The sequence below is a fragment of the Miniopterus natalensis genome, chromosome 4, assembly GCF_054644295.1.
Source record: "Miniopterus natalensis isolate mMinNat1 chromosome 4, mMinNat1.hap1, whole genome shotgun sequence".
Classification (NCBI taxonomy): domain Eukaryota; kingdom Metazoa; phylum Chordata; class Mammalia; order Chiroptera; family Miniopteridae; genus Miniopterus; species Miniopterus natalensis.
The window spans coordinates 12123688-12151587 of NC_142084.1; the positions used below are offsets into that span (position 1 = coordinate 12123688).

Sequence of the window (27900 nt, forward strand, 5' to 3'; positions counted from 1 at the left end):
CGTAGGGACAGAAAGATTTCTACTCTGGGCAAGGAGGAAAAGGGAGTGGGGAGTGACTGTGAGTGGGTATGGAGTTTCTTTTTTGGGGGGATGAAAATGTTCTGGAACTGTTAGTGGTTGAACAATTCTGTGTATATACTAAAACCATTGGGTGAATTTTATGGTCTGTGAATTATATCTCAGTACAAGAAAGCTGGCCCTGCTGGTGTGGCTCAGCAGTTGAGCATCGACCCATGAACCAGGAGGTCACGGTTTGATTCCCGGTTGGGGCACATGCCCGGGTTTTGGGCTCAATCCCCAGTAAGGGGGGTGCAGGAGGCAGCTGATGGGTGATTCTCTCTCACCACTGATGTTTCTCTCTCTCTCTCTCTCTCTCTCTCTTCCATCCTCTCTCTGAAATCAATTAAAAAACAAACAAACTGTATAGCTGGCTGGTTCTTAGGACATGTACATTTTTAATTTATGTAGATTTTGTCACATTTCCCCCAATGTGTTAATACATTAAGTTACACTCCCATCAACAGTATGTAAGAGTTTATTTCCCTGCAATATTGCTGGCACTTAACGTACTGTTAAATTTTGCCAATATAATGAGTTAGAAATGATTAGTTCCTTTGAGATAGGTTTAAAAATAGAAGCAAAATATAACAAGGCCCAAATGTTAATGATGATTGTCGCTGTGAAGTATGATTTCAGAGGACAGCTTACTGTGTTTTTCGGTATTATTTTGTATGGTTTGAATTTTTGTATTATGTACTGATCATTTTAATGGAAATACTAAGGCCCTCAAATCCAAATAACTAAAGACCAAAAATCTTAAATCCATTCTAAAGCTCTATCACTTGTCCAAATCATTACGGCTCCCATAATTGTAGTCCTATAGTGATAATTCTAGAACGCCGTGCATTGAGTGAGTGGGAATGCCAAGTCTTAATAGCATCTGAGATGGGCTTGCTTTGAGCGACCCACTAGTTGTTTTTTTAAATTTTTTCAGTCTCCCTCCTGGCAAGAGCCCTCACATAGAACTTAGATGTTTGGGATTAAGTATAGCCAGGGAATAGAGCTTTTTTTTTTTTTTTTGTATACAGAATTAGCAAAAGGACAGAATTGTCTCATTTTATGCAAAAACCACAGAAGTCTTTCACTTCATATTTTGTTTCAGCCTCAGTTTTCTCAGCCATCCTGGCTATTTACCAGCCTGAAAAGCGAACCAGACCTCCATCAGTAAGATACAGAATAATTGGCCCCGAGAATCCAGGGAAAACATCCTTCCAGACTTTTCCCCTTTGTGTATTTCTTAAAAATTACTTTTTAAATCTTCCCTCTGGTTCTGGAAAAAATGATACATGTGTCTTGTAAAAAAATATCAAACAGTTCTGGAAAAAAAGAGAAACAATTTTCATGACCTAGCGCTAGTTTACATGATTTTCTTGGCCCATTCCTAAAGGCATTTAGGTTGTTTCTGAATTTTTGGCTATTCCAAACCATGCTATGATAAAACCCCTATGATTACATATTTCCCCACTTATCCAATGACCTTTTAAGGTGGATGGAGCAAAGTGGGGTTTCTGGGTCAAAGGTTATGTGCATTTTATATTTTTATACCAGATTCTTCTGTAGAGAGGTGTGACCAGTTACACTTTTCTTCTTTATTTGGTTTGTTACATTTCTCGTCCTGTCCAGAATACTCTCAGGTTACTGACACAGCAGGCCCAGATTCACTGACACCTGCTGTGTCAAGGTCAAAGCTAGACCCTTCCCCTGCAGTGTTTCGAAGCTCAGGTTAAACAACTCGTTCAAGGTGGTACAGTCGGTGAGTTGCGGAGCCAGGGTGTAAACCAGGTGTCACCGACTTGATACCTGAGCAAAGTGGTTGGCAGCAATATGGACTTTCCTAAAGAATGGATTTATTGCGAACAGTAGAGTGCTTTGGCTCCCAGGTTAGATATGGATTATGCGTTTTGTCTTTTTTAGCAACAAGCAGCCAGATGAAGGTTTCCGAGCAGGGGATGATATGATGAAAGCTGCGATCCAGACTCCAGGAAACCTATGTTTTCTTAGCTCTTGACATGGATGTAGAGAGGCCCTTGAGGCAGGCGTTCTAACTAAATGAGGTAATCTGGGGGCAGGGGACGTCAGAGAAAAAAGGTCCCGTAATTACTTTCACCCCCCTCCTTTGCCAGGAATGGGAGCGGAGCGTCTCACCACTGCACCGAGATGAAATATGGACAGTTTGTTTGAAAGAGAAAAAAAAAAGCTGTCACGGTTGCTGAGTCTAAAATTAGACCCGCGGCTCCGTGTTGGCCGGCAGGTGTGGGTGTGACGGGAAACCCGACGGCACTCGGGCCCTGAGCGCGGCCCGCGGGCTCCGTGCCGAGGTGGGCTCGGCATGGGCTTCCCGTGGCCTCTGACCACGCGGGCCTCGCTCTGTGTCCCTGCACACGACCCGTTTGGGCTTCCCGCTGACGTCTCCGCCGTTGTGGCCCCTCCTCAGGCGGAGCGACAGCGGCCTTTCCCCGCCTCTGTCGCCGCTCAGCTGTTTTCTGATACGCTTCTTCACTTTCTTAACTCCATCGGACACTTCCGTCCCGCAGTTTTTATGAAATGGAGTTTGTATCCTTCGGGGGAGATGGAGTGATGGGATGTTCCCGCTCGTCTCGTTCTTCCGGAGCCCAGCGTGGCGCCGCATGGCCCGGAGAGTCCTCCCACACGTACCCACATCGATCAGGCTGCCTTTCAGGGCCATTTCCCGTATCGATCAGGCTGCCTTTCAGGGCCATTTCCCGTATCGATCAGGCTGCCTTTCAGGGCCAGTAGCTGGAGTCCTGACTCAGCCGGCACCCGCCAGCACTGCCTGTGTTTGCCGCGTGCCAGCCGCTATTTTAAGTGCTTGATATATGTATGTGTGTGTATGTATATAAATTCATTTTAAATTCATTTAATTTATATACATATATATAAATTCATTGAATCCTCATAACAACCTTATGACTTCGGAACTATTATTACCCCGTTTTACAAACTGAAGTCACTTGTGCGAAGTAAGATGACCACTAAGTGTCAGAGCCAGATTCAGACCTGGGCAGTGAGGCCCCGGAGCCTCGGCTGTTGGCAGTGACACTGGCCTCCCTGTCAGCGAGGATCCGTGGCGTCTCATCACTGGGTGGGCTGGAGTTCCATAGTCCTCGTGTACCGAGGGTCACCATACTTCTCTGTCCACGTTTAGTGAGGAAAAGAGACCCGTGAGAGGGAGAGAACCTGTCTCCCAACCAAAGTCCTTCCTCTAAATGTTTAAGTCAACTTATATCAACTGCTCCCTCCTGGACTAATAAAAGTGATCAGAGGACTGATGGGGGCTGATTGGCCCTGACTAGTCAGGCTCTGCCCCTAGAGCTGGGGGTCGGGTCAGATCCCCCTGAAACAAAAGGGCTGCGTGGGAGAGAGATGGGCAAAAATAATTGGAATATAATAGCAAGGAGGAGACACTGCATGCCCTTTTCCCCCTTCACCACGGTGCCCATTGCCTTTGTTATGCTATGGATGTAATAGAAACTTACCCCTGGACATGAATACAGGGATCTCTACCCAGGAGCGGGCCTCCCAGGGAACAGGAACCGGGAACTGGAAAGCCACCAGGAACTAAGGCAGCCTCATAGTTTCTTGTCTTTCCACGCCTGGCTCATCTGTCCAACAGTCCAGAGGCTGCTTTATTCACACAACCCTCCTGGCCCCTCCAGACTTGTACAGCTCTCATCCTGTGCCAGAGTAACCCGACTACATCTCGGGTTGTATTCCCACCTCTGAACTATAATTATATGCCCTTGCACAATTTACTTCGGTTCTCTAAGCCTCAGTTTCCCCATCAGTGTGAAGGGGAAAATATCTCTACCCCAGAGGGTTGTAGTGACAATCAAATGAGACAGTCCACGTAGAGAGCCTAGAATAGTGGTCAATCAATGCTGATGTTTAATATTACCACCTTTATTGCTGCTGTTATCAGAATCTTAAAAATCCACATGTCTCTAATCTTTAGCATGAATTGTTTTAATGTAGAAACAGCGTTTATAATGGTTTGCCGTCAGGCTGCAGGAAGGTGCTCGTGTTGTGACTTTGAGTCCCTTCGGCACACCAGCTCGGGGATGAGAGCTCCTCAGTGTGAGAGTCGGGGCAGGAGGAACCCTTCTGTTTTAGTTCCAGCGTGAGATTTGAGCACGAGAGAGAAAAGCATCCAGGGGGCGATGCCAGCATGTGGCAGGGACTGAGTCCCCTTGTGTTCTGGGTTTTCTTTTGGGTTCCCCCGTGACTATGGGGGGCATCATGCACGGTGCTCTGAGGAGCTGGCTGTTTCCAGAGTCCGAGACGCCGGGCCCGTGCATGGCTTTCCCTCGGACACTTGCGCCGAATCAGAAGGTAGAAATAAAAAAATAAAAAATTGGATGTCAGCTGTTTTAGGAATGTGCTTTATTTCGTGGAGCAGGACACAGGCACTCTCTCTTGTGACCAGAGAATGGCTTACATTGTTTTAATCTCTCAGAAGGAAAAGTCCTGGTTTCTGCCCTCTGAAACCCTACATTCTGAAATAAGCATATTCATTTCTTATGATTTGGGGTTTGCTTCTGTTCTTTAAAATATATTTATTTGTTAGTTTTTCTGGGTCTCCTTATTTTTATTGTACTATGTGGGAGTATAACGGATATGCATTTGATCTGTCTTTAATAATGGACATTTACCTTATCCAAGTACTGCAATTCTAGAAGATAAGCGTCTTGTAAAAGCATTTTCTTGGGTGTTAGTCTTTCACCAAAGCTGTTTGTGTTTTTGTGATAAGTAATAGCTTTTCCATTATCTTGAAGCGAGGTTTAAGTTATCACCGTCAGTGGAGACTCACTCTGTGATGCTGCTGAGCTGGGTTTTTTGCTTTTGAGCAGCAAGACCATTCTTCCATACGTGGCATTGAGCATCCTCATGGCCCCTGCCTCAGAGTCCCTGCGTACCCGTTGTTGCTTACAGATCTGATTTCTGAGATTTAAAAATGCTTGGTCTAGTAGACTGTGTATTAATCACATCTGATATGTTGTCTTAATTTGTATAAACTATCAAAGGAATTTCTCCTGGAATACAGTGAAAGAAACAAGCCAAAGTCAAAATTTACACACAGATTAAATTAATGGGATGAGCGGCTGTTCTTAGTTCAATAAGTTTTCCTTATAATTGAAGTTTCTCGTATGAGTAGTCTTCATTTTAACAAATAAGGCATATAACATTTTGAATTTTCTATTTTTCAACTCCTGGATTAAAACATCCCAAGTCTCGACTTTTCATCTGGTGAATCACAAATAGTATAATGTGCTTATTTCAAGGGGCTCATTTTTGGGCATTTTTTCTTCCTGTATCCATTTTTTCTTTGTCTTAAGTCTCGTATTTGTTTCCAGGAGCAAATCTGACATTTTGTTGACTTTCATGTGTTTAGCACTGGCGTGTTTCTTTGACTGCCAAACTTGCTTTCAGTGCAATATTAAAACATTCTGGCTCTGTTAACTTTACTAAGGTATTATTTCTAATCTCTAATCCTGGTGATAAAGGACTTGAGGGTATAGTTATCGAAGAGCCTGAATAAATATCACTGTATTCGTCCCTGTGCTCACATTGACCTGGATTTCCAGTGCGCCAGTGGGCGATCAAACAATTAGAACGCACTGCCAATTACCGAAAACCAAGCAACGAGGCCTTTTCCCTGTAAATACGACATCTGGGCAGGAGCCTCTTTTTGGCTCAGTCAGACTACTCCCAACAACACACTTATCTGCCTTTTATGTTTGCGTTCTTGTCAGGCCTCTGTTTTCCCATTCGGCTGTATCTGTACCTCCAGCGTCTGCCTAGCACAGGGCTCCACTTGCAGAGGAGGCTCCACGGCCATTTGTTGAATGAATGATGAATGACCATCTGCTCAAGGGGTTGCAGATAGTGTTCTTTATGGGCTGCAGTGGGAATGAAGGGCAAGAAGCAAAAAGGAATGGAACGGACAGGAGGACAAGTGCAAATTGGGAAAGTCCGGTAGGATTTGGTAGGAAGCTTGACGTGGAAGGAGTCTGGAACCGGTAATACGGAGGCCTCTCTCCTGGTGTTGCTACCTGGTCACTTCCATGCCGCTTGACCCTGGGAAAAGGGGTGAAGCTGGCCCGAGCTCCCTCACAGAGCGATAGAAAGGTTTAATAAGACAATAAGTGGGGATGTGCTGCACTTGGAGACTACAAGGCACTAGATAAATGAGAGTTGTTGGTGGAACTAATGGTGACTATAAATGCTGTGTTCAAAGTAGGGTGATTCCTTAAATACTAACTTTGAAAAGTGGAGGAAGCTGTTTTATTGGAAATGACGGTGATGACTGAACTGTAAACAATGTGTTTAGCCAAGAGAGCATTCTGTGCCATTTCCAAGTAAGAGCTTTTGAAATATTTTTGTGACTGCCTCTGGATTTTTTCCATACCCCTTTCCCCTTTGGTTTTGAGTTGTGTGTTCATCCAAGGCTCAGGGGGGAGGTTAAGCCTGTAGATTATTCTGGTTTTGTGGGCTTGGGCTGGCTCCTGGAAATCCATGTTTTTAAAAAGTCCTCTAGGTAAGTCTGTTGAGCAGCTCAGTTTGAAAACCCCTGATAACCAGTCATTATCCCGTGGGCCTAGTGGTGAGCAAACATCTAGCTGGCACCCCTTTTGGAGCTCTCTTCTGTGTGATGTTCCTGCCAGTCTTATGAGGCATGACCAGTTGGTAATCTGGCTCTCCAGCTAACAGTGAACATTTTTCAGCAGAAATGCCCTGTTGGAAAGTTTAGAAAAATTCAGATGAGGGCCCTCTTGAATTTATGCAAGAGAGGAATAATCAGGGGAAGTAAGGGAGACGTGAGTTGGATTTGTTTCAAAATTGTGTTGTGTTCCCCTATGGAGCAGATGCTAGTTTAATTTTCCCCTCCCCTCCCCTCCCCTCCCCTCCCCTCCCCTCCCCTCCCCTCCCCTCCCCTCCCCTCCCCCCTCCCTCCCTTGCTTCTGTGGTAAATAAAAAGTTTGAGTATTAAAAATTATAATATTTGATCAACCAGGCATGGATCTCGTGCAGAATAACCTAGAGGTCATGAGACAATAGACAGTCTACCTAGTCTAAGACTCTGCCCCCTCCATCAGGTTGAGCATCAACATCTGGGAGCTTCATGCCCTTCTTTCTAAGAAAGACTAATATTCGTAGCTAAGCGAAGAGATGGAAAATAAAACTGACAAGCTGAGTTCTGTTTCCTGGTTTGCATTTACAGCTACATTTTGAGACATTTTCTGTGCTGGAAGTGGAGGCTGCTGAACTCAATATGCGTCTGACTTCAGGAGGGTTGTAGCATTGAGAGGCACTGAGGTGGCCACTCCTAGCTTGTCCTGTTCGATTCTCCCCTCTGCTCTGGGGGACCCAGCAGCCTCATGTCCGAAGTTAGGGAAACCCTCCAGCCCTCACATACGTCGACTTTGGATGAATCTTGCTCCACGTATTCTTTATTATATTGATAAGTAATGCTTCCTCTTTTTTTATATGTATTCCATGTTTGTGGTAGGACATATAAAATACATATAAAAATACATATGAAAAATACATATAAAAAAACAACAATGGAATATGTTCATGCCCTCTTCAGCTATGTGCCCCTTCTAGTCAGTGACCCCAAAAGACACCAATATTCTGAGCTCCATCCTTATAGATTAAGGATGGATTAAGATTATAGTTCTGCTGGGGTTGATCTTCACATGGATGGAATTGTACAGTCTGTGCTCTGTAATTTTAGTTTTCTTTTTTTTTCAGCATCATGCCAATGAGCGTCATCTTATGTGTATCAATAGTTTGTTCTTTTCATGTTGCTGTGTAGCATTCCACTGTAAGATTATATACTACAGTGGCTATAGTTTATTTACTCATTACAAACATGAAATTACACCATACATGGTATTCTGACATTTACATTAGTTTAGCATTACATTTGGGACTGTCTTTCCTTATTAAATATATCATTTTTGGAAAAATTTTTTTTATGGCTGATCAGACGTATTTATTGGGTACGATCATTTTAGTGTGCTTTATTAATGTCCTAATTTGGGGGCATTTGCATTATTTCCCATGATTTGCTCTTATAAATAATGATGTGATGAGTATCTTTATAGGCTGGCCTAAGCCCTCCTCTAAGGTTATTTGCTTAGACATTGTTGGAGGTAGATGTTATGTGCCCAAGAGTTTGTGTATGTTTGAGGGTTTTATTACTGAAACATGCATTCTTAAGCATCTCAGAAAACTCCCCAGGGGCACGGCAAATGGCAGTGTTGTGTAGACCTACCTTTGAAAGGGGATTGGGAGCAGCTACATCATTTTGCAGGGCCTCGTTTAAAATGAAAATGCAGATCCCGTGTTCAAAAATGGTTAAGAATTTCACAACACTGGTGCCAGGGCATTTGGCTAAGTGTGCAGCCCTTCTGACAGCTGAGCCTGTGCGACCGCATAGATCACACATCCTGGAAGCCAGCCCTGAGTGGGAGGCATGCACCTGTGGGACCCATATCCTAACACCTCCTATCAGACCAGGTCGCAGACTGTTGTGTATTTTGAAGCCTTATGGCAGCAAGCTTGCATTGCGTAGGCACTTCTCTAGGTATAGGACTGTGGGAAGGGACAGGGGATCTGAGGGTTTTGAGGTTAAGTGTGGATTCAAATGGTGGCCCTGCCACTTATTGTTGGGTGATCTTAGCAAATTCACCTCTTTGAACCTCAGTTTTTTTCACCTGTAGGACTTTTTTCAACTTCATGAGGCTGTTGTGAGAATTTACTGATGCTTGTGTGTGTGTATATATATATATATACACACACACACACACATATATATATATATATACATATAAAGGAGTTAATGTAATGCTTTACCATACTAGGCTATTAAAAAATGTTATCTGTTATTATTGATGATCAATTCTTTTTTTGTTGTTAATTCTCATCTGAGGATGTTATTTCCATTGATTTTTAGAGAGAGTGGAAGGGAGGGAGGGGAATATATATATATATATATAGAGAGAGAGAGAGAGAGAGAGGAAGAGAAACATCGATTGGTTGCCTCCTGCACGGGCCCTTACTGGTGCCACAGATCCAGCCTGCAACCCAGGCACATGCCTTGACTGGGAATCGAACCCACCACCTTTTGGTGCCTGGGGAGGGGAAGGGACACTCTAATCACTGAGGCACACCGGGCAGGGCTTGACAGCCACTTCTTAAGATGCTATGCTTTAAGAGACCAAGGCACCCTGATCTATAATATGCACCCACCCGGGGCTGCTGCGTCCCTGAGATTCTCCCTCTGCTCACTCCTTAGTGCCGCGCTCTTCCCCCTGCGGCTCACTGCCAGCAGTTCAGCACCGCCCCGCTGGTCCCTGGGCCGGGTGAGGAGAGCCGCTCAGATGGAGAGGGCCCTGCGGGAGCGAGGCGGGGGCGGCTGGCAGGGGGCCGGGCTCCCAGGGCTGCGTGCAGAATGGGGGAGAGGCCTGGGGACTGTGCGGCCTCTGGAGCTCCAGGGCTCCCCGCTGAGCGGTGTGTGGGGATTGAGTGCCACCCAGAAGTTAGTGAAGTACAAAGGTCCCCGAGTTGCCTGGAGCTGGGCCTGTACTGTGGGCACTGACCTCAGGCGCTGTGCTCCCCTTTCTGGATGCGGGAGAGAATGGTGGTGCACAATAGGGACAGAAGCGCCATCATTACTGGTGTTAGCTGACATCTGTTGGGTTCTTACCCACATCCCCCCGGTGCCTTCCACGCGTCGCCTTACCGCTGGAGCAACCTCTGAAACAGGCGTGAGCCCCACGGCACGGAGGAGACGGCCTCGGAGCTCCGCGGGCTTGCCCGCATCGGCAGGTCCGCAGGCCCTGTAGAGAGGAGATGGGGGCCGGGTGACATCATGACACATTGTGCAGGTGGGTTTGGGAAGAGGGTAGGAGAGGCTCCGTGCCCTGGCACAGTGGAGTGGATGTCTGCGCCCACGGCCTCCGCAGAAGCGTCAGGCCCGGGGCAGGCATCCTGACCGCAGACCCCCCTTTCCTCTGGGGCCCCCCTGATGTGGCTGCAGGAGGTCGGCAGCATCGTGACTAGACCTGCGATGTCACCACGGCAAGAATATCCGTGGAACCTTCGTTTTCCCCCAGACACCTTGGATTAAATTCCCGTCATGAAAACAATTGGACAAGGTTTGCGACTCCTCCCTGCCAGTACTTCAAGGACAGCGTCTCTCAAGGCGCTCGCTTCCCCGGGAACCCCTGTTTTGTCAGGATCCTGAGCTGGTGGCTGTGTGCTCTGGGCATTAATTCCTGATCCATATTTCCTCCGAACGTTGCTGTTTCCCCCAGTCCAGGAGGCACCAGGATTTTAAATGACCCCAACGGAGGGGAGAGATGGCGTGAGCTGCCCTTCACCCTGGCAGAGCTGCTCCGACACGGGAGCCGTGCGCCCTCTGTTGTGACTCCATTGTGCCCTGTGTTGAATTGGGTCCGCCTGTGGACAGACAGACGGATAGATGTGACTCAGATATGGCGCCGTGTGAGTGAACGAGCCTCTTTTTACATCATTTGCCAGATGCTGGGGCGGCTGGTCTCTCAGCCAGGTGCAGGCTGCCCCCTACTGACCCCAGCCAAGTGCTGAGCTGGGCTGTCGTTTTCTCCCCTCCTTTTGCTTTTCCCTTCCCTCTTCCCGACCCTCCCTTCTTTGCTCCATCCTTTCGTCCCTGATGGATTGTCGATTTCCTACCATGTGCTAGTCGTTGCAATTGGAATTGATGCAATGAAGGGAAAAAAATATAGGTACGACCACTCAGAAAAACATGTGGCATGATCTACTAAAATTGAAACTGTGCCCTGGCCGGTGTGGCTCAGTGGTCAGAGCGTCGGCCCACGCACCAAAGGGTCTCGGGCTCGGTTCCTGGTCAAGGGCGTGTACCTGGGTTGCAGGTTCATTCTCGGGCCCTGTCTGAGCACGTGTGGGAGGCAACCAGTCGATGTGTGTCTCTCACATCCATGTTTTTCTCTCTCTCTTTCTCTCTCTCCCTCCCCCTCCCTCTCCCTTCCACTCTTTCTAAAAGTCAATGGAAAAAATATCCTCCTGTGAGGAGTAACAGGAAACAAAATAATGAAATTATCCCTGTCTTGTGGCCCGGATATTTAATTGCTAGATACTCTAGAGACTCTCGTGCACATATGTACCTGGATGCATTATACATATTTTTATTATAGCACTGTTGGTAGTAGCTCCAAACTGGGTGCATTCTGAATGTCCATCTTCAGTAGAATAGATAAGTAATCTGGAGTGTTTTCAAACAGTGGAACACTATGCAGCAAGAGGGATGAATCTTTACCGAGTAGGCCAGCTTTATTCTCTGTGCCTTAGTGAACAGCCAGGGACCACATCAGAGTGGGCCTGGGAAGCTGACTGTGGGCAGTTGGATGGTACAGAGCCCCCACTGGAGGCAGGAACCCCACTGGGAGGCAGTGAGATGGTCCTGGAGAGAGAATATGCTGTGCTAAACTCAGGTGATAGCAGAAGCAAGGGAGAGAATGACACTGACTGCGGAGAGACGTTAGAAAGGAACGAAACACAACCTGTTGACTGACTGAGTGGACTGATTGGAAAAGGGAACCATAGAACATGTTGCTGAGACTTCTAAGCTCGTAGACTAAGAGGATGGTTGTGTCGTTAACTGGGGTAGGAGCAGGACTGCAGTTTTGAGATGGTAGAAAATGAATCTGCGTGACATCAAGTTATATGGCCTTGGACAAGTTATTTAACTTCTCTTTACCATAGTTTCCTCAGTAAAAGTTAGAAAAAAATTTAAGAGCAACAACCTCAGAAGATAATGCAATGTCTGATAGAAAATATACACTGTTATTATGCGGTTTTTTGAAGAGTAGGTGTGACCCAGGTATATAACATCGTAAAGGAGATGCAGTCCTTCCTTTAGGCTTAACAGATAAAAGACGTGTGTAGGAAAACTTGAGTCACCTTATGTCTTTTGTGTGAAACAGACCACGTCAAGCTTGGGTGTGGGAGGAAGTCTTAGGACAAAGAGCACCAAGAACCGAGGTTACCTAGTGTGGGAAAAGGAAAGGCAACAGGAGATTTAATGAGGCTTTAAGTGAAGGGTAAGCCAGAAGTTAGCATGTTCCTCTGCTGGAGATGGTTCTTGGTAGCGCAGAGAATATAAAGAAGAATTTTTATTTATATAAAAATGATCCTCAGGGCTTTATTAATATTTTTGCTGATTGCCAAGTAATACATGTTTATTACAGAAAATTAGTAAAAAAAACAAAAAACAAAATAAGTAACACCTATAATTCTAATGCCCAGAGATTCTCTTGTTAATATTTTAGCTCTATCCATTTGTTTGTCCATCCATCCATCCATCCATCCATCCATCCATCCATCCATCCATGCATCCATCCATCCACCCACCTTTTCTTTCTTCGTCAGAAAGAGCTGAAATTAAACTGTATATTGTTGTGTAACCTGCTGTGTTTTGCACAGGAACTTACGTGAGGCTTATCCTGCATGAGGGATTTAGGTGACCTATGTGCAGTAAGAAGAAAATATCTGATGTGCTTTGCTAGTGAGTTATTTAGGGGAATGCAACGTCGTCTTCTCTGGCAGACTTAAAATGTAATAAACTCTCATCTCATTGTCGGCAAGGGCCCGACCCCGCCTCCCTGTCCTGCTACTCTCCCATGTGTGGGAAAGCCCTGAGCGTGCTTTTCTGAGCACTTAGACTTCTCCCAAAATTGGCGAAAAGAAATATCATTAGGATATGATGTAAGAGAGACTTTTATTAATCCCTCACCTACAGTTGCCTTGAGGATCAAAGAGTGCATCTGTCCCAAGAGAGTAAGACTGCTCAACTTTTTGTTTTAAAATATTAAAATAACTGTTAAATTCTACTCTGACTCATCAGGAGTGAAGACGGGAAAGATTAGTGTCACAGGAACAAATCATTTTATAGAGGCTTAAATCTAAGAGGTGGAAGCTGCTTTGCCTAGACTTAACTATTTGCCTAGACTATTTATGTTGGATTGGCTAGGATAACGTGTGTGTGTGTGTGGGGGGGGGACAAGTGTTCTGAAGGCTTTGTTTTTCTGTGTGCATGGTCTAAATGTAGAGGCTACTGATCTAAGAGGATTGGAGAGAAGGTCTAATTAATAATTAAGTTAGATAACTATTCTTACCCAAATCATAGCTTTTTGGATCCATAATTTTCTTAGAACATTTTTCTTAGTGTCAGTAAATGTGCTCATATATGCGCGCGCACACACACAGAGAAGAGAAGAGCCGTGGTTCATATCTCCTTTCCATAGAAATCTAAGAAGGTAGGGGAAATATTTCCTTTGTAGATTCTTTTTGATTGTAAAGAAATTTAAATCAATTAATTCAGTCATTTCACAGATGCTCCTTGAACTCACTGAGTGCAGGCATTGTGCGAGAATGGGGGATAGGAGATCGTCTGAAAGCATTAAGCAGTGAAAACAAGCCTTTCAGTCAGTGATGTACAGATACCTGTTCATCTGTACCTGTCACTTGGTGGCCTCAGAAGAGAAGTCCTTGTTGTCTCCAGGGTGAAGTCTAAGCTCCTCAGGCTGAGAAGACTGGTGGTCTCCATTTGTCTTTCTAGCTTCATCTCCTGACATCTCCTATACCCACCTTATTCTCCAGTCAGTCCTATAGAAGAATCAGATTTCTTTACAATCACAAAGACTCTACCACCTAGGGGGAATCTTCAGAAAAGCAGCGAGTCCTTAGCCCTGTTCCTTCTGCCTTCCGCCTTCTGCCCGGGTCGTTGTGGGTTCCCCTTGGTGGGATGCTCTCCTGCGCTGGCTGATGTGACACCCACCCCTGGGTGTCGGCCTGTGGGCTCTGGTGCTGTAATAAGCCACCATGCTTACCTTTGATCCTAGCAGGCCCCCGGCATCCCGGGTGCACTGCCCCCCCTTCAGCATCCTGCACAGGCGGGACAGGAGCCGGTTCCTCCGGCAGCCCCCATGGAAAACCTGCGTGTTGGACGTACATCCCACTCTTCTTTTTCCCTCCCGGCCGAGAAGCCAGGAGTTGGGAGTTTTCTCCGGATGGTGCTGCGCTGTGCGGGGTGGGGGGGCCGTGACAGGTAGGTGCCACAAACGTTCTCACTCGCTTGGATGTGGCTCGGCTTGGCTCTGCGCTCCCCTCTTCACTGGTTGATGGAGTTCTCACAAAGGCAGTTTGTCCATCTGTTGTTGTTAAGTCAGTGCCTCCAAGGGGGAAGGAGGGCCTGGCCTTCCCATTCTGCCGTCTTTCTGACATCACTCTCAAGTGTGATCCAAACCTGTTTTATGAATTGGAGAGAATTAATATTGGCAGAACTTTAAATAGGGTCGTGGCACATCGAATCTGTTTTACCTCCCTTTCGTATCGAGGATTAAAGAAGTCATTCCAGGAGTCCGGCTTTCCCATCTCTGTCTGTGTGTCTCTCTAACATTTAATGAATGCTCGTTGTAAGTCAGGAACTGTTCCTGTTTCTGTTGTATGCTTTAGCTCATTTACCTCTCATAATAGTTGGAAGATACTGTGGTTATTCCCACTTTACTTGTGAGGAAACTGAGTTAAGAGAATCTAAATAATTTACTCAAGATCATACTGCTGATCATAGTCTCAGACTCAGTTTTAAAAAGCCATTTTACAGCATGAAACGGGTATATATAGACACACATACATATTTAGAATTAATAAATGGATATAAATATGTAGAATTAGTTAAATTTGTTTATTGTGGGTCAAGTAGAACAACTTTTTAAAGATCATGGACTATCATCATGGAATTATTTATTAGGTATGACTAGAAATCCTATGTTCTGCAGTCGTTAGGATTATGCAGCCATATATTTTCACTTCTTGCCAGTTTTATTGAGATGCAGTTGACATATAACATTGTGTAAGTTTAAGATGTAGTGATTTGATATATGTGTATCGTGCAAAATGATTATGACAATAAGGTCAGTTAACACATCCATCACCTCCCATAGTTACAAATTTTTGGTGGGGGAGGGGAAAGTGAGAACTTTTAAATCTACTCCCTTAGCAACTTGAAACAAATACTCTAGTGTGAATAAGGCTGTTGCTTCTGTTATATAAACTGTCTCTGTTTAACAAAATCTTTTGTTGTGATTATAGGTGGTAATTAGGCTGTTGGAAATCCCTGTGGTTTAAATATCTGAATGTAAAATGACATCTAAGATGTATATTTTTGTTTTTTGCAGGACAGAGTTTATTCAGAGAGGCAAGATTTCAATCACAGGGGCTGGCTTTCTCAACTGCATTTTGGAAACTTTTGCCAGCACATTCTTAAGACAGGGAGCCCAGAAGGTAAGCTTATTTCCATTTGGAATCAACATTAATAATTTTAGCATTTTAATTATGATGTGTTTGGGTGTGGGCCTCTTTGGATTCTTCTTGCTTGGGACTCTGTGCCTCCTGAACTTGTGTGACTGTTTCCTTCACCAGGTTAGGGAAGTTTTCTGCCATTATTTCTTCAAACAGGTTCTCTAACCCTTGCTTACTTTTGACCTCTTCTGGCACTCCTATGATGTGAATATTGTTACGTTTCACGTTGCCCCACAGCTCCCTTAGACCGTCGTCCTGTTTTTTAATTGTTTTTTTTCTTTTTGGATCTCTGATTGAGTGATTTTTTTTCTACCCTGTCTTCTAATTCACTGATCCAGTCCTCAGCTTCCTCTAATCTGCTGTTTATTCCTTCCAATGTATTCTTTATTTCTGCTATGTCATTCTTAATTTCCTTCATAGTTTGCATATCTTTTCTCATGCTGTTGAGCATCCTTACAATCAGTATTCTGAATTCTATATCTGATAGATTACTTATCTCCATTTCATTTAGCTCTTTTTCTGGAGACTTCTCTTGTTCTTTAATTTGGTGCTTGTTTTTTGTCTCCCCATTTTGGCTGCCTATTTGAGTTTGTTTCTATATATTAGGTAGGCCTGCTAGGACTCTCAGTCTTTTTGGAGGGTCTCTGGTGCTGTTTGTCAGACACTGTTTGTGACTGGCCTTGAGTACCCTGTTTGGAGCTGTCAACAACCTACAGCTTGAGGTTCCCTCTGTTGGGGCTGGGTGCCTTTGGACAGGACCAAGATGCATACCAAAGTCTGCTTTTCCAAGGGGCAGGTCTAGAAGCAGGTCAGGCAAAGACTCAAAGCACTGTGAAGTCTGCCTCTGCCTGCAGGCTGATTAATCTGATTCTCTTAATGAACCTCAGGCTGTAGAAACTCCTCTGGGTAGGGTAAGAGGTTTTCCAGCAGGGTGGGGCAATTGCTTGCCCCTCAGGCAAAAGCTGCTTGGAAGGTAAATGTCTGCCTCTGCAGTATGGAGGAATGACTTGGCACAGGAATCCAGAGGGGTGCCCTCTGAGCTCTATCTCCAGAGCCCACAACCCTAGGTTCTCCTCACACAGCTCTAATCCACTCTGCCCTCCCTCTGCTGGAGTCCACGGTGAGTGACTGCACACGAAACTTTGTGCATTGGCCCTTTAAGAGGGTGCCTGCATTTCCAGATGTATCTCCCTGGCAGACAGAAACCCTGCTGCTTCTCACAGCCAGATGTTATGTGGGCACCTTTTTCAGTTCTGGTGCTCTGGGCTGGGGAGCCCAGCTTGGGGTTTAGTCCCCAGAGTCCTCAGTGGGAACCCCCACAGCTGAGATATCCTTCAAGACCTTCAGCTGCTGCCTGTGGGAGCCCAGGCAGCCCTCTTGTGCCTCCGCACTTCCTACCAGTCTCTATGAAGTCTCCACTTTACGTCCTTGGTTATGAGGATGCTCCGCAGCTCGTCTTCAGTTGCAGTTGAGTATTCAGGGTGATTTTTCTATATTTTTGTTGTATTTTTAGTTTGGTCCCGGGAGAGTGTCAGTGTAGCTTCCACTCAGCCCACCACCATCTTTAATCTCCCAACATTAATAATTGTAAAAAACCATGGATATTCCCATTGGGTTCTTGAACAAGGCTCATAAACTGACATATGAAGAAAAAATACAGTTAATAAACAAATACAGGGTGTCCCAAAAAATGTGTATACACTTTAACAGCTGATAGCTCAATTTTGAAAACGAAATGTTTTTTAATAAACAGTTCCTTTATAATTATTCAAAGTGTGTGTATACATTTTTGGGGGACACTCTATATATACAAAAATAGTTACCCTCACTAATTATTTAAATCCAAATCAAAGTAAAACTAAAGTGCTGTTTGTGGCCCATTAAATTAAAAATATACCAATGAAGAGTATGTGATAATATGGAGAATACTTATAGTCTAATTAAGAGAAATAATCAGAATGAATAATTACATTTATAGTATATACAATCTGATGCCAACTCTTTAATAAAAATGATAATAATAGCTAATTATTACTGTGTGCTACTCACTGTAAAAGGAATTTTTATTTATCTTATTTATCCCTTACAAACCTTTTTGTTTAACAGACATTTATTCCTTTAGTTGAACAACCTGTACACACAAAATAGATGGTTTGAGATTTTTGAGTGGAAAGGAATTTAAGGTTTTATGAGTCTGCTACGTTTCCTGGAAGTCATTTAACTTTTAAGAACCCTGATGGCTGCGGCCAGACGGAAAGGAAGAGCCTTTCTCCCCCTTATAAACCTTTGAGAAAGCTGTAATTATTGTCCCAATATTAGGGATAAAGAAGACACAGAAATCTGGATTTCCTAGTTGTCCATTTCTGTGGTTTTCAGACTCTGTAGTTGGGGACCTTTGGCTTCCAGGAAGGTGATTCAGAGGCCACCTTGGTGTTTAGGGTCCTATGTACCTGTTTTAGGTAGAGCTATTCAGTATTTAGTTTAATATGATATTTCACATGAGATCCTTATGTCCTGTTTTCTTGCCTAGGGAAAAGTCCATTCCTTATGCATCTTTATATGCCTATTACAGTTGTTCTGAAGTGGTTTTAAATTGTTATTTAATATTTATTTTACTTATGTTTATTTTATGATATTATTATTGTTATTAATTATGATTATGAGCATGATCACCGATTCCCAGGATTTACTCACGACTTACACATATGTTACCTCATACGTAGTTTGGCTGGTCTAAGGAACTATAGTTATGACCCCAGAGGTATTCTGCGTAGTGGACCTTTGTTTTTATTTTGCAGATCATGGTTCACGAATGAGCCTGGTCCATGGTGTGTTAGTCTGGAAGGCTGAGGGTGATGAATGAGTGTCTGGTACTGTACTGTATCCATAGACGTACTGTTGAGATTAATGATCTGTTCCTGGCCCTGAGGAGCACGTCTCCAGAGTGGCCTAGCCTGTTTTGGCCTGGCGTGAAGAGGGTAGTTGAGCTTCTGGAAGGTCTGACCATTACTCACTCAGAAGTTGTTGCAGGTTTTTCTGCTCTATTGCAAAATATGCATGTGTAACAAGGTCCATGTTCCGCAAAATTACACTCTGAAAATAATAAGGCTGATGAGAAAAATAATCTTATTGTCACGTCCTTGACTGAATTAATTTCTTGTACGTTGTTTAGATCAGGAGCGGGAAACTTCTTCTGTAAAGAGTCAGATAAAGTTAGGCTCTGTGGGTCAAGAGGCACAATTGAGATCTTCTGTAGGTACTTTATAACAAGAGAAAAACAAATTTGCACCAATTTTATTAAAAAATATAATAATAGTAGTCTAGTATACTTTTTTGGTAATACTGGTTTACTAAGAATATAATTCGTAGAAGAATGGAATTGGGGGGAGAGGTGGAGATAACATGGAGCTGAATTAGGATAAAAAAAATTAGTTTTCCTCACTATCAAATTGGTTGTAAATGTTTATTTGTAAAGACCATTCTTTTCTCATGGACCCTACAAACACAGGTAGTGGGTGGATTTAGCCCATGGGCTATAGTTTGCCAGACCTTGCTTTGCATAAATAACTTGTTTGATTAACCCAGTGGGTCTGTATTTGACCTGTCCATTAATCCGAACCTGTTAATGACTTAAGCATACAGTGGCTGCATACATTCTGATCCTGTGAGGTACATAAAGTAGACATTATTATTCCCATTTTGTTGATGAGAAATGTCTTGAAGAGATAAGTGCACCCAACATGTGGGTGGCTGCTTGCCCACCTTCCTTCCTTTTACAACCATATACTGAATACTTGCTTTGTGCCAGGCAGTGTGTTAAGTGTGGGCCAAATGGGTCTTCTCAATATCACAGGACTAGAGGAAGTAGAGTCTGGACTCACATCCCCATCATTTACAATGAGCATTACCCCTTGCCGCTTTATCAGTGCAAGCTGCTGAGGCGTGGGAATGCCTGAACTCCCACAGGCCTCTGGCCTCACAGCAGGTTCTATGCTCTTGATAGCAGAGAGGGTTTCCCTCCAACCCGTAGTACCTTGGACAGCGCTCTGTACATTTGCGTGGAAATGAGTAGAGGTCCACAGTTGGTTTCTGAAGAATACTATCTGGAAATAATTACGGGACTAAATTTTTAAAGTGAGGAAGCCAAAGGATTCTTCTGTATTCTCACTCATTATGCTCAAAAGTAAGAGTATATTTTTTTTCTGCCAGCTTTTAGCTTTTCCAACTTTTTCTTTTAAGAGACTAAGTTTAATTAGTTAGATTTTCAATGCTAGGAGCCACTCGGCTTAAGTGTCTTCTACCTTTTATCTGAGTGGTGGTATTTTCCGGTGTCAGCCTGGTTTCCTGATAAAGCCTGCACAGCTGAGCCTGTGTAAATGGCTTTTGTAGAGGTCACCACGGAGGGTTTCAGCCAATGTTATTTTCACTTTAGAAGTGTATTCCTGAGGCTGTTGAGTGGTGGTAAAGGTGGGATCTGATATCTTTTTTCCCCCAGAAACAGCAAAACTAGACATTGACAGAGTATATATCCCTGTGTTTGTAAATTAAAAGCCGTTGACACAGACCCCTAAGTGAGGTCACAGTGCCTCTGGGGGCTTATTCGTTGCTTTTCTCTTTTCCCTTCGCCACTCAGAGGTGACCTGCAATTCAAGGGCTTTTCTGACCCAAATGCTGTCTTCCATACATGACTCAGTCCCCACTTTGCTCTTGAAATGTGAATATGTGGGTAGGAGCATGGGGGTTTCCCCTTTGTACTCAAGTCAACAAATAGGCCCTTGAGATGGAAGCAGTTCTGATCTTAAAGCCCAGACACTGCCGTTGTCTTTGTGATGTAGCACTAGTCACTTCACCCCTCTGATCCTGAGTTTACTTGTCCACATGTGGGAATTTTAATGCATTCCCACAGAGAGGTGTGACGGCAACGCTTGAAAGCTTTCAGTACTGGAGAACACGGGTCAAATAAGCGTGGGGTGTCCTCTTTGGTTTTAAAAATCCTACTCACATGCTTCTTTTTTATACTTTCTTTTTATGATTACATTTTTGGTCTTGTTTTGTTTTTACTCCTCAAACTCTTATGAGCACACACTAGATTTTAAACTCAGACGTTCAGTTCCGCAAACACTTTGGGTATCAGCTGTGAGCCAGGCATGGGGTGGGATGCTGGAGACACAAGTAGGAGTAAGACAGCTGAACTCCCTGACAGGCGATGAATACACATCAGTTAGTGTGAAAATTCATTGAACCCACTTGGTGTTTAGTGCGCAGCACTGGCTCAGTGCCTGCAAGGATATTAAAAGCAACCAGTGCTTAACAAGAGCTTCCTGATGGCCAGGTGCTGTGCTCGGCAGGCATTACCTTACCTATTTAGCTAAACAATTCGGTGAGACAGGAGCTATTCCCATTTTACGCATAGGGAAACTTGGGAGTGGCAAAGAAGTCATCTCAAGGTCACAGCATTAGAGAGTAATGAACCTGGAAGTTGAACCCAAGCTTGTCTGACTCCAGAGTGTGCTCGTGACGACTGCACCACGACTGTTTAGTGGTGGTGAAGGTGGGATCTTGTATCTATGCCACATCCATGGGCTCTGCACTTAGACCGCTTGTTCGGGGCCAGATGTGCGAGGAGATGTGCTGTGTCCAGTAAGGATGGGACCTGCGGAAGCAAGGAGCTCAGTCACCGTGGAAGAACTTGCCGTGGACCAGAGGGGTGAGGGGCCATGACGTTGTTACTTGAAAGGGCCCTCGAGCGGCTGCAGTGTCCTCCTTCTGTTCAGAGCCCCCAGCCTCTGTTCTTACCCAGACTGGCCGGCCGAAATGCCAAAATGCCGTAATGCCGTGCAGGTTGAGGTGTGTTTAGCTGGCATGTCTGTCATTTTTACTGTGATGACGTGTCCTTTTTCTGCTTTCCTGTGGACTACAGATTTGTTGTGCTTCTTGTTTTGAAGATATCTTTATATTAAGAAAGAATATTAAAATGTATATTAAATTTTTTATTGTGGTAAAATATACATGACATAAAATTCACCATCTTAGTCATTTCTAAGTACAGTCCAGCATCGCTCAGTACATTCTGTGTTGTGCAGACATCACCACCATCCATCTCCAGAGCTTTTTCATTTTAAGCAGAGTCCTGTACCCATTAAATAGGAACTCCCCACTCCTCTCTCCTCCAGGCTCCTGGCAACCATCATTCTATTTTTGTTTTTAATTCTTACCCCAAGATGTGGCTTTTTTAATGATTTGAGAGAGAGAGAGAGAAACATTAATGTGAGAGAGAAACACCAATCAGTTGCTTCCTGTACACGCTCCCTACGGGGAATTGAACCCACAACCTAGGTATGTGCCCTGACCAGGGATCGAACCTGCAATCTATTTTTTGTCTCTGTGAATTTGCTACTATGAATTTGTAAGTGGAATCCTACATATTTGCCCTTCTGTGTCTGGTTTATTTCACTCAGCATCATGTTTTCAAGGCTCATCCATATTGCAGTGTGTGTCGGAATTTCCTTTCTTTTTAAGTCCGAGTAATATTCTGTTGTGTGTATATATTCTATACCGAGTTTTGTTGACCTGTTCACCCATCGACGGGCACTTGGGTCGCTTCCACCTTTCGGCTATTGTGAATAGTGCTGCTATGAACATGGTGTATAAATATCCGTTCACATCTCTGTTTTCAGTTCTTTTGCTGGGTTCTGTGGTAATTCTGTGTCTAATTTTTTTTGAGGAACTGCTTGAAAGTTTGTTTTCAAGATAGCCACCTACCGTTGTCCATGACAGCAATGGGGCGCACCATGACCGTGCCTTTTTCTCAGGCCTGTGCGGGAGAAGGAGCGTGACCTGCCCTCCGCTCTCACTGCTGACACGACTGCATGTGCCCTAGGGTGCTTTTCCTCAGTCTCGGAGGCACTCACCCCCTCCTGACTCGTCCTAGTCTCTGTCGCTTTGTCCTGATTTCATGTTCTGGTGGACAGTTTTGACCCAAGATAGCCAACAGAGGATGGGTCAGAAGTGCAGAAAAAGTGCCACCACAACACATAGCACGCTGGGTGCCAAGCGTGCACTTTAACATGCCCGAGGTAGGCAAGCACATTCCAACAGACCAGGGACATGGAGAAAGGTGTGAGTGTGAAGGAAAACAGGGCTCAGAGGCAGTGTGGACACAGGAAGGCTTCAGGCCCATTTCTGCAGCCCAGGGGAATGGCCAACGACCCTGAAGCTGGAGGGGAGGCGCCAGGCCAGAGCCCAGGCCGACCTCAGGTTTCTCAGAGGAGGAAGCCGATCAGGCCACTCCCCAGGGCAGGCGCGGCTCTGCAGGCGCCTCCCAGTTTGGGGGACGCATTTCTTAGGCCAGTGTGGCTCAGCATTTTTTCCATTATCACCCCCTCCCCCTAGGAGCCTTTTAAGACTTTTTTTTTTTTTTTTTAAATATCTTTATTCATATCAGAGAGAGGAAAGGAGAGGGAGAGAGAGAGAAACATCAATGATGAGAGAGTCACTGATCGGCTGCCTCCTGCACGCCCCCGACTGGGGATCAGCCCGCAACCCGGGCATGTGCCCTGACCGGGAATCGAACCACGATCTCCTGGATCCTAGGTCGATGCTCAAACGCTGAGCCACGCCCGGCCAGGCAAGACACTTTTTTCCTAATGTCCCATGCCTCTATGAAATTTTAGTACAATAGATATATTGATGATCTGTTTATAGGCTGTATGGTATCTTTGCTTTATACACAAAAAGTGTTAGTGCTTTTCACTCGCAAGGACAAATCGTCACCTTGTTTTGATATTGCCCCATTGAGAAAGCATGCTTTATGCTGCATTGGGTAGAACTGCCTTTTGGAGTTTTGGCCTCCATCTCTCCAAATCAAAACAAAACATTCACTAGTTCTTTCCTTCACCCCCATTCTCCCCCCCCAAAAAAAAAATTTCTAACCAAAATCAAAAGAACTTTTAGGTGTGGCTCTTTTACTTTTCTGGGAGATACTCAAGAGATACCATGGGTTAGATACAGAGAACAGACTGATGGCTGCCAGAGGGGAAGGGGGTTGGGGGACTGGATGAAAAAGGTGAAGAGACTGAGAAGTACAGATGGCTAGTTACAAAGTCGTCACGGGGATGTGAAGGACAGCATAGGGAATATGGTGAACGATATCGTAATGGCTTTATGTGGTGCCAGGTGGGTCCTGGAAATATTGGGGGGAAAGTTTGTAGGGTATATGATTGTCTGGCCATTGTGCTGTATCCCTGAAACTAAAACAAAATAATATTAAATGTAAACCGTCATTGAAAAAATTTAAAAAAAAGAAAAGAGAGAGACCACGGGTGATTACAGTGTCACCATGAAAGCTCGCCCAGTTGTCTGAGTACTTAGAGCCGACTGCAAATGCTGCGAAAACACAGAGCTCTCATTGTGCACTTGCATAGAACCTTCCTTTTTTTTTTTTTAAGTTTGAGAAGTACATTTTCAATATGTGATAAAGTAATTTGTTATTTCAGCCCCTGCCCTGGCAAAGCCCCATTATTAGTTCCGTCGATATTCTTGCTGCGTTGGGCGGAAGGAAGATTGAGTGCAACAGCATGTGAAATATTTGTCAATGGAGCAATGCAGGCGACTCAAACAATTTGAGCTTCGCCTTTGAAGAAGGTCTGGCCTAGACATGCTACAGCTAAAGAGATCTGAATGTGCTGCTTCCTTAGCATATGTGCTTATTTGAGCCTTACAAAAATCCATTTTAATACGGGAGAAAATTCCCTGAGCCGGAAGATGCTGTACTTGTGTGGGCATGTGTGTAGATATATTTATATTCACACAAGGGATAGCCAGGAGGAGGCAGGGGTCACTGGGAGCCACGTCAGAACTCCTGCCATCCTGGTAGGTCTGTGACTGTAAATACTCATGTATATTTCTGGGAGCTTCCTAGATTAAAGCACATTTTTAAGACCTGTGATACATATCACCAAATTTCCTTCCAGGAGAATTCTGCCAATTTATAGCTTCCACTGTGAGCTGACTGTGGGTATTATCAGTTATCCTGCTGTATGACTTGAATGAATGACTCACCCTCGTAGAGCTTCCATTTGTTGTCAGGAAAGCAGCTAATTATTCTACCCTCGTAGGATCGTTGTGAAGAAGAAATGAAATGGTTAGCTCCAGATTTCTGATTTCTACTCTAATGACATTAAAAGTGAATGCTTCTGTCATTAGTTATTTGATCTCAGTTCTCCTCAAGCCTTTTAATTGTGTTACCTTGGACTGGTTATCCTGAGCCGATGAATTCCCTGATGTGAATTGAATGTCTAGTGCACGTACGTGCACGGTCGTCACAATCCTAACAAAGAGTGGATATTTCAAGACCCACAAGAGCAAGATAAAGGAAAAGAGCAAATAAAACTCATTCAAAAGAATAAATAAAAGTCACAAGCCCGACATAAGAACACCTGTGGAAGATTCTGCTGACTATATCTTGGGGAAACTGAGTATTCTGTGAGTTTCTGTTACAGTTTCTGTTCCCTCCACTGAGTTTAAATCCATGCCTTTGCCTTGACTATGAGGCTTAGGGATCCACACTCCCCCTATGGCTTGTTTGAATTCATTGGGGTTGTAATGGACTGCTCAGGGGTGAAGCTTTCCGGAATCCCTTAAATCAGCCAGCTGAAATGCGGGGACTTTGCCTTCTGTGAAACTAGATGAAACCTGGGAAGTTAAGCTCTTACTTGAAATGACAGAAAATAGTTTCCTGAGCGCAGTGTCATTATTTGAGTAGCGATCAGACGTCATGTCTCCGCAAAGTGAAATGAGCACTGAGCCAGGAGTCAGGAAGCCTGGGCTCTGGCCGTGCCCTGGCTACACTCTGATGGCCATGTTGCTTGGACTAATTGCTCTGAACTTTACTATCATTGTCTGTAAAATCAGGGATTGGACTAGGAGTTCACTTTCAATTTTCACGTATGATTTTTTTTCCAGCCAGCCCTCTTTTTCCCCAATGTTGTAAATACCAAGATATAAAAAATTTGTCTGACAAATAGTCTTTAATCCTGCATAAAAATTAAGGCGTTTAATCTAAGTATGGATTCAAGAGTGTCATGATTCATATAACAAATAGATGGTCAAGGCTTAAGGTGGCAATAAAATATTTAAAAATGAAAATATACTTTTATAAAATACTTGTTAGGTGGTAAGCATACTGGTAAGGTTGTAACAGTTTCATTTAAAATCCAGTGCATGTGAACGAAATAAATTGCACATTACAAAGATCTGGAGATATTGTCGGTGCCTCTGAAATTTCAGTGCCCAGTAATAGATATGTTGGCTTACTTTTTAATCCACGTCTTCTGTAGGCACAGACTGTTCTGAAAACTTCGGAGAAAGCCAGATATAATAATAATAGTAGTAGTTACAAATGTATTGAATGTTTGCCATGAGCCAAGCCCTGCACTGTTTTGTGAACATTGAGTTCTTTCAGTAACCCTCTGAAAGAGAGACTTGTTTCCACGTTTCCTCTTAACATGTGAGGAAATGGAGGGACACAGGTTAAATACTTGCTCCAGGTCGTCAGCCAGTAAGCGGCAGAGCTGGAAGTCCAGGTGGTCTGACCTCCGAGCTGAGCTTCTTAACTGTCGTCCACTTTGACCCCTAGACCTAGAGTACAGAATCCTTTACCCAAAAAAGCTTGGGTGGGGAGACAAGACAAGTGGGTGACTTGTCTCCATGAGCATGGGGTGTACCTATGACTTTGAAGTAGACGCGTCAGAACATAGAGAAAATGTTCTTGTCTCCATCACACTTAACTGTGATACCTGCTTTCCTATTGCTCTTCTGATCTTATAACCAACCCGGTATCTCTGGAGACTTGGGAGCCACGTGCTCCCTGCTATCCCGGGTAGAATTCCCAGCCAATCTATCACTTTTCTGAGCCTGTTCTCGCCCTCTGTTGTGCTAAACTCAAAGACAGTGAGAAAATAGAAATCTTTGACTGCCATAAATCTACACATACCTTGTATAAACCTAAGGCTGGCTCAGAACTGAAAACTGAAATAGGTCTGTGCAGGCTGCACTGAAATACCAGAGGCTGCGTCTGCAGATGGTGCGGACTCAGGACATTGGAGGCACAAATCTTTGGTGGATCAAATCCGTTGCAGGATTGTGCTTGGAGACAGCTAGGCTCTTTGTGCCAAATTAAGGCTCTTAGTTTGACCAACAAGGCCAGGGAAATGCCATTGAGGTGCCCCCCGATCAGGGGTTAATGCAGAATCCTGGGAAGAGCAGCTTGAGCTGCAAAGGCAATTCCATTTCTCAGAGGTACATCCGCTGGTTCAAGCCCAGAAGGCCTGCGGCATGCTGTCCAAATGCTCCCCCGCTCTCGGAGGTGTCCTGCTGCTCCCCTTGGTCCGTCCCCCCGCCTCTGTCTGTGACTTCTTATTCTGCCTCCCCACTCCACTGTGGACTTTCTTCTCTTGCTCAAGGACTCTTTGGTTGTGCCCACTTTCTGTGGCACTTGAGGCACCAGGAAGGTGAGGGGAGCAGGTGGGAGCGTCTGCCTGTGACGGGGAAAGCGGCCTTGTGTCTCAGGAACCTGGGTTTGCCCGAGCGATATTTCTTTGTTGCTTTTGATGTTTTTGAAACCCTTTGACTGCTTGGGATTGGGCCCCCTTATTCCTTGATTAGGGTTCTTCCTTGGATTCTAGCTAACCCATTTTCCTATTTTTCTCTGAATTTCCTTAGTAAAGGAAAATGGTGGCTTTTGGGGGATTTAATTAACTCCTTTCATACTGACACCCAGTTTAAGAAGAACTTAAAGGCTATAATGAAAAATTCTCTCGATCAGTGGTCTTTGGTGGGGATGTAGCCTTTGTTACTGTTAAAGACATTAACACTCGTTCGAGCCCACTGGTTTTTCTAATCTCTGCACTTCTCGATTTGTTCAAAAAGTTTCTTAATTTAAAAACCTGCTGCACTCCTCCCCGCCCAAAGACTCAGTCTTTAAACATAATTTTTTAAAAGATTTATTTGAAACGTTTTTGACTAGGCACTCCCTGCATGTTCTAAATTATATTTTCTAGAGAGCCAGGCATTTTTTTGGCCCCAGTTGTCTTTGAAACCAGCCGGGTACTCTGTACCGATAAGCCCTGTGACTTTGGTCAAGCCGTGTAATGTTTGGGGTCTCACTTTCCTCATCTGTAAAATGAGGACAGTATCGGAACCTACTACAGAGTACTTGTGCGGGGTAACTGAGTTATATGCATAAAACACTTACGGCAGGGACTTGGCACACAGCAAACGATCAGTTATTTAAAAAGAAAAAGGCAATGAAGCTATAAGCAAAAACTTATTTTCCCCCTTATGACATTGACAGATGTTTAGTGGAGTCAACCCAACCTGAGTTTAAATCTCTGTCATAGGGTATATACAGATTTAATCTCTTTGTAGGTGAAATGTGAATAAATAGTTCTCACC

General features: G+C 44.3%; 1 protein-coding gene across 3 annotated transcripts in view; it reads left to right on the top strand.

Annotated features, from left to right (window-relative positions):
• PRELID2 (PRELI domain containing 2) overlaps positions 1 to 27900 on the top strand; it is a 63619-nt gene that overhangs the window by 18075 nt on the left and 17644 nt on the right. For all 3 annotated transcript variants that reach the window (XM_087816289.1, XM_087816291.1, XM_087816290.1), the window contains exon 5: positions 15324 to 15429. In XM_087816289.1, coding sequence (XP_087672415.1) covers positions 15324 to 15429 — 106 coding nt within the window. The remainder of the gene's footprint in view (positions 1 to 15323; positions 15430 to 27900) is intronic.